Raw genomic sequence first — 7540 nt, forward strand, 5'->3', positions numbered from 1 at the left:
CCCGCCAATAACCCCCCTCCCCGCCCCGGTTGGCCTTCGGGAACCGCAGGGCTGGCCCTCCTTGGCACAGCGAACGCGGACAGGGCCCACGCTCACCAGGGGGCACTATTTACCGCCCCAGAGGGGAGGGCGCTACCATTACGTGAAATAAGACACTGTCACATCAAGAAAAAGAAGATGTAAAATAGTAAACGCTAATCCTACAGACCTCCCGATATTTTAAAATATATTTTAGATAAATATTTTTTATACAATGAAATCTACAAAACAGTGTTATTTGAAGAATGAGCGTCACCTTCACAAAAGGACTGACTGCAGTTTCCCTTAAGCACTGTGCCTGCTATCCCATTTTCAGGATGGACAGAGGAGGTCACAAACTAGCAGGTCCTGTCTGGTCCACTCAGTGTTTTTTTTTTTAAAAATTCAAACAAGATGCCGACACTTTAAAATCAGAAGCGTTCCTGCACTGGGGATCCACAGCACCACATGCCCCCTGGGGGGCTCCACGAGACGCACCCGGCCCCCCTCCCCGCACACAGCCTCACCTGTGTGGCTCCCAGCTCCTCTCTGCTTTTTTTCCTTGGCCAGTTGAATGGCTCGGGAATCAGTTCTTGCTGAGCCCCCGCCTTCCTGAGACCAAAGAAAAGCGTTATCAGTCACAGGACCCAAACAGTAGAGGGAGGGGAGCGGGGGACCTACTGAGCGCGGGGTCTGCTTCCTGAACAGACCCCAGCAAAGGCTCAGAGAATCAAATACCACATCCAGTGACAGCGACAGCTGCACGGAGTTTGAGGTGGAACCATATACATGATTTTATTATCCAGAGAAGCAAAGTTTATTCCTTCACAGTCTAAAACATACTAAAATATTTTACACAGAAAGTGAACAACAGGCCACTCTGCTGTCTGACACACAGAACCAGTGTGTCCTCAGTGACCAGGACTCACTGACTGCGGCCCCTCCCCGGGTTGCAGGACGTGTCACACCACGCCCGCTTGGCCACCCCGGGGGCCCGGGCCGTGTGCCCCACGGACGCTGCTCAGGGCAGCTGCTCCACTCGGGGTCCCACCTGGCAAAGCAGAGCAGTAAGTGCATCACTGAACTGGGGCGTTTTCCGAGGGACCCGACGTACGCACATGGGACTGGGAGCGCCGTAGCCCCGCGGACGCACTGCGAGGACACGGTTGGAACCCCCATCCCCACAGAGAGAGGCTCGGGCGTACCTGCGGCCCCTTCGCCACGCGCCTTCTGGGCTCACAGACGCCAGGCTGGCCCACGTCACACAGCTAGTGAGAGAACGGACAGGGTCAGGGTCAGGGTCAGTCTCGTGCTCCACCGGCCCTCGGCCACTGCCGCATCCCTCACAGAGAACGCCGATTCAAAGGGGTAACTCTTCTTTATATCATGGTAAAATAAGGTTTAACTTTCTGAATATAAACATCACCATCAAATTTAACCTGCACCACAAAGAAAAACCTACTCACTCCCACCTGAGGCTGAGGAAAGACACTCTCTTAAGAATCTCTGATTAAATTACTTTCAATTATATTAAATGTATGACTGACACAAATAATTAAAATATGTTAACTGCCAAGCCTCGCAATTGGAGAAGTGCTCTTATAACCCTCCAGAGACAAAGGCTCCCAGACCACTCCCTTTTTTTGTTGTTGTTAATTCAAATTAAAAATTTTTGCATGGTTTTAGTTTCCGTTAAGCCCTAAGAAACATTTGATGTCACAATTCCTCTTGGCCACGACTCCGTCTGAGGATCTGCTATTACGTGATAAGCTCAAATGCAGAACGTTTCAACATTACGAAATACCTCACCTTTTTTCAAGAAAAGACGTTATCACCAAATCACAGAACTCAAAAAGACCTTAGAAATCATGTAGCCAAAGCCCCTCATTTTAGAAATAAGTGAGAATTTAAGGCTCAGACACGTTAAGTGATTTGCTCAAGGTCATAAAAACCAGTCCGTTCCAGACTCGAGATTGGAACTCAGATTTCCAGACTTGTAGGCGGTGCTCCATCCTTTCGCAAACCCCTAAGAAATGTCTGCACGTAGATTAATCCAGAACACCACACGACGGGTGTGAGATGTGACCGAACAGAGCACTTCATACCAAGTAGAAGCCGCCGGTCCCCGCGCCAAGTCCCGCGTCTTTCCGAGGTCCGAGCTCCTCTGCAGGGCTGGGCTCCACAGGCCGCGGCGCCCCTCCGCTCCACGCCTGCTGTCTGACGGCGTCGGGGTCGGGGACCGAGTCTGGTTCCACTTTGATGGGAACCAGCAGCTCCAAGGCACTGCTGTCTCCCTGGGGGCCGCTCGCAGAGGTCAAAGCCTGGGGGTCCCGACTCAAGCTCTTCACGGGCAGGGCCACCAGACAGCCCAGCGCCCCTGGGTCCATGGCCTGCACGTCACCTGCAGCGAGGCTGCCCTGCTGGAGAACCGTGGCTGCCGTCCCGAGGACGAGGGGCCTGTCCGGGCCCAGTGGGATGTCACTGTGGGCCACCAAGACCAAGGGGCCCATGGGCCCTGAGGCAGCCTGACTGGCAGGGAGGCCCCCCCCGAGAGAGGCGCTCACAGAAGTCACGTCGACAGTCAGGATCCCAGCGTGGAGCGCCTCGTCGGAGGCCCTGGGGGCACCACCGCTGTCGCCAGGCGTGTCGCAGAAGAGGACCGCCAGGTCCACGCTGCTGAACTCACTCTGGCCAGGGCTGCTGAGGTCACTGCCGGGCGCGAGCGCGCTTGGAGCTCCCAGCGGAGGGAAGAGGTCTGAAAAGGAAGGAACACTCTGGTGACCTCAGGCCCTCAGAGACCAGGGAGCTCTGTATGTGCTCAAGACGTGAGCAGGCGGCCACCGAGGGGACAAGGATGGTTCTTCCTGCCGCCAGTGCCTGGCCCTGCGGGCGGCCACGCTCTGCAGCGAGGCACTGTGGGGGGACACGCCCGGCGCCCTGTCCACGCTGCCCGGAGCCTCGAGCCCACAGGCATCTCCCCAGACGACAGGCGTGACCTGGGTCAACAACGCTCCCCAAGTCACACCGCCCAGTGACGGAAGAGGCAAGACTCAAACCCAAGTCCTACTGGCTTCACACCCTGAGCTCGCTCCACCGCGAGCAGCCACCCTAGGAGACCAAGCACCCTCGCGGAGCAGACAGCTGCAGGCCGCAGGCCACATTGAACCCTGGCTCCCTGACATTTCTGGCATCAGCTATGTGGGTCCACGTCCCATCCAGCTCTCCGCCCACTTCGCGACAAGCAGCTTCTCCAGAACAAGAGGGCGCAAGGGCAGGGACGGACAGTGGGGAAAATCTGGCCTGCCGGCCTCTGGGCTGGAGCACGGCGCCCCCAGGGAGCTGCGGAGACCGCATGTCAGACACCACACACTGCAGGCCTGGCCGTGGCCTCCTGGATGGAGCTGCTCCATTTCCAGGCTCCACTGCCCCCACTGCCGCGGGTCCCAGCGTCTGTGCCCCTCAGCGGCAGACACAGGGCCTGGTGCTCAACAAGCCGCCCTCGTTCACTTAATTGCTGCCGCAGCACTCTCCCAATACTTGATTATTTGTTATTCAATTAAGAGGTTAAGTAATCAGATTACCCTTGGGAAAATAATGAACACTAACATACTGTAAAAAAGCTTCAATGCATGTTCAAGTTGAGGGTTCACACACAAGAACACCCGATCACCCAAATCCTAGGGCTCACCAGGCACCAAGCAAACAGGAAAATGGAAGCACGGAGAACTGGGGCACAGCTGCCACACGAGGCCCTGACTGCCCCGCTCCTGCGGCTTCCGACACCCCGGCCGGCCAGAGGGAACCCTTCCCGCTCCCAGGCCTGGCACCATCCCTCCCTCCCAACCCTGAGCTAATCCCAAGCTCACACTGTCCAGCTGTGGACCCCACGTCAAAGCGCCTATGATGCTTCTGCTGTGAACCTATGGAAGAAATCTACTCTAGACGCCGCCCCCCAAAAGTAAATAAACGACAACCAAATTCAGAACCTATCATCTGCAGCTGTCATATTGCTTCAAAGTTTAAGAACTGGATCAATCTATCATTGCTTCAATAATCTAGTACCAAGGAAACATTCTGAAAGGGCAGTGACTCCTTGAAGTAATTAAAACTGGAAACATGTCTCTTTTTCAAAAGTTTCCTGGATAACCTTGATGATTCAGCTCCCTGTGAAAAAGTCAATAATAATCTAGGCAAATAGATACCAGTGTGCTCATAAATTTCCTATTTAGCATTTTGCTGATTCCACAAATATTTACTGGAGACCTGCCAACGTGCAAGGGCCAGACGTTCAAAAACCATTAAACAAACATTTATACAGAGCATCCAGCACTAGGCCACTCCATGACCTCACTCCAGCACTTCCTTGCCAATATGAGCCCCACCTGGGACCAATGTGAGGGGGACCCGAGCAGCCAATTCAGGGCCTGGCACAGTCCGTCCACAATAAACAGACGCTCCCAGGCACCTATTTATCAGGAGGCAAGCCTGGGATTTCGTCACACACCCGACACGAGACCACGTCACATCATAAATGCCAGGCCTGGGCCACACCCCAGTCACCTACCCCACACAAGACCACGTCAGATCATAACTGTGGGGCTTGGGATGCACCCTAGTCACCTACCCGACAAGAGACCGTGCCACATCGTAAACGCCAGGCCTGGGACACACACCCCTGATCACCTACCTGACACGAGACCATGTCACAGCATAAATGCAGGGCCTGGGACCACCCGCCCCCATCACCTACCCAACACGTGCCTCACACACTGGTGCCCCTCCCAGGATCACAGCGGGGAAGGGGCTATGCCTGAGGCTGGGCAGGCCTGTCACAAAGGTGGCACCGAGCAGGGCCTGGCAGCAGCTTGCTCAGGTAACTACAGCTAGGACTTCACCCTCCAGGCCCTGCCAGGAGCAGCAGGCCTGCCGGGCCGCAGAGCACAGTGCTGGAACGGCTCTAGGGAGAGGCAGCCGCCGGGCCACCCAGACCCTCAGGCCCGCCCAGGGGCCGGCGCACGGGGCAGGATTCCCAGTCCCAGGCCCCCAGGTAGCAGGACGGCCAGGTCCGTGTGCCCAGAGTCGCCCCTCTGGGCTCGTTGTGGCTCGCGCTCTGCCCCCAGAACGTCCAGAAACAGCTCTGTCCTGTCTCCAAGGACTCTCCCAGGCACTGGGATGGACAGGTGGAGCTGAAGGAGTCGGACGCGATGGGGGGCAGGCCTGGAATACAGGACAAGGTCACAAGGAGACTCAAAGGCCAGGCTACGAAGGCCACCCCCGTGGAAGCCCCTCAGAGACGAGGGCGGGTGAGAGGGTCAGAGGCAGCAAGTGGCGGACGAGGCCACGAGGCCACGCAGCGCGGCAGCTGTGGTCCCTGCCACGCGTCTCGCGGTCAAGGCGCCCTCAGGGCCGTGAGCGGGGCCGACCTGGGTGCCGGTGGTGCTGCCGGATCACGTGGGCCTTCACGCTGTGCTTGGAAGCAAAGAGCCTGTGGCAGCTGGACACCGGGCACCTGCTTTTCGCGGCGGCCACGTCCTGCAGGTGCTTCTTGGAATGTATGTAGAGGCTGCTCCGCGCGGAGAACCTGGCACAGCACCCTGGGCAGAGAGGGGGACACGCGTTAGCCTCAGGGTCCCCGTCCCGGCAGCGCCCGCACAGGGCACGTCCCCGCTCTGTCCCCGGCAAGCGCCCTCAGGCAGCATCGCGAGGAAGCCTGAAGTCCCACGTGACCTGCACAAGCAGGCTGACCGCCTCCATTAAGTTGCTACTGGAAGAAAACCTGAGACCCCGGGACATCTGGGGCTGGAGACCACCCCACAGACCTGCCACTTCCTCTCATTTCACCCCTGAGAAGCTGTTGCCCAGACGGGCCGAGCAGATGGTCGGGAGTCAGAGGCAGAAGGGGAGCCTGGAGTTGGCCCTGCCCAAGTCCGCAGAGCAGACACACACCCGGGGCAGAGGGAAACAGGCAGACCCAGAGATACAGCCACCCTCCTTCATGCCCCGACGTCCCACCGCTGGAGTTCGGCACGGCAGGGTCACGGGAGGGAAGAGGGGTTCCTGACGGCCACAAGCTCGTCACCTGGCAGGGACACACAAGCAGCCAGCTGTCCTAACACAGGCGGCCTAAAGCCCGGGGTCAGGCCACCCAGCGTTCCGGGAGCAGAGGAGAGCGTCCCCCCGCCCAGGAGGGAAGGTCTCAGGAGATAGGTCACATCTGAGGTGCCAGGCGGCATGGCCACCACATCAAGGAGGTGTGGCCGAGGGGCTGCCAGGCCAGGCTGTGGGGAGCTGCAGGACCGGCCCCACCCGTGTACGGCCGTCTCGACCCCTTCCGTAAAGCGGGGCCTCCACGGTTCTCACGACGCCCAGGAAGGACGCCACAGCGCTATCACGCTACAGCATGTCAGGGAAGGCGACGGGGTCGCTGGGGGCCGGAGGAGGGCTACTGCAGGAAAAGAGGCTACGCAGAGGGGATACGGGCACGGCAGTAAGGGCTCTGCTACCCCTGAGAGCAGTTCTGAACTGATTTCATTTTCAAACAGAACTTCACACCCGTTTGCCAGATCAGGCTCGGGACAGGGCACCTGGGAAAAACAACAGAGAAGAGACATCTCTGGTCTTGCCCCCGGGGGCCCTGTGGCCATGCGTGCCGAGTTCCACACCCCCTCCCAGCTGGGACCCTCACAGAGAACTCCAGGCTGATCACACGGCCACCTATCACACGGCCTTCCCGAGGGCGGGTTCGGCCACCACAGGGACGTCACCATGCTGCTGCCAGCAGACAGTTTCTACTTGTAGAGATACTTGCGAATTCAACAGGGAACAACGCAGGTATCGTTTTCATTTGTATTTCCTTTGATGATCAGAAGTATGACCATTTTTTCATGTGCGTCAACGACTACGTTTTCCTAATTACAACATAATCTATTGAGACGTGCTGCTGCTTTACAAGTTAAGGATATTCACACACAGCCCCACGCATTTCTACCAAGTTACCACCCCGCCAGGGGAAGGGCAGAAGCAACTTGTCAAAGACAGACTTCCCTGCAAACCCCAGCTCCTCAGGAGTCTTCCCAGCTCGCACCCACATTCCCGTGGGCTCCACGGCAGGCTGGAGGCCCAGAGAAGCCCCACCAGGCACACGCCGCCCTCAGCCAACCCTCGTCCACACTCGCTGCCGTGCTGCGCTCCCCGTCCTCTGCTCCTCCTGCTACTACTATGGGAAAGGCGGGGAGTGGCGGCTTTGTAACTTTTTATTAAGAATATTCCAAACACCTACAAAAACAGAGAAAATGGTGAAATCACCCAGACTCAAGAACTGTCAACTCTCAGCAAACGTGACAAAGGGTTCTGGGATGCCTCCGCCAGCCCGCCTTCACCGCCACTCCCTTGAAAAGCACACCCTTGACCAAGCGCTGCCGGTCACCCTCTATGTCAGACCTGCGCAGAGCTCTCAAGGATGCAATTACTAAAAGGAAAATCCTCCCTCCTCCGTAGCCAGCCCTGCCCCTTCCTCTTTCCC

General features: G+C 57.5%; 1 protein-coding gene across 1 annotated transcript in view; it reads right to left on the reverse strand.

Moving 5' to 3' along the window:
- ZXDC (ZXD family zinc finger C) overlaps nucleotides 1-7540 on the reverse strand; it is a gene marked incomplete at its 5' end in the record, with an annotated part of 16249 nt that overhangs the window by 3042 nt on the left and 5667 nt on the right. The window contains 3 exons of the mRNA XM_007465290.1: nucleotides 546-630; nucleotides 2124-2773; nucleotides 5442-5612. Coding sequence (XP_007465352.1) covers nucleotides 546-630; nucleotides 2124-2773; nucleotides 5442-5612 — 906 coding nt within the window. The remainder of the gene's footprint in view (nucleotides 1-545; nucleotides 631-2123; nucleotides 2774-5441; nucleotides 5613-7540) is intronic.

This window comes from Lipotes vexillifer, unplaced genomic scaffold, assembly GCF_000442215.2.
Source record: "Lipotes vexillifer unplaced genomic scaffold, Lipotes_vexillifer_v1.1 scaffold1115, whole genome shotgun sequence".
Taxonomy (NCBI): domain Eukaryota; kingdom Metazoa; phylum Chordata; class Mammalia; order Artiodactyla; family Lipotidae; genus Lipotes; species Lipotes vexillifer.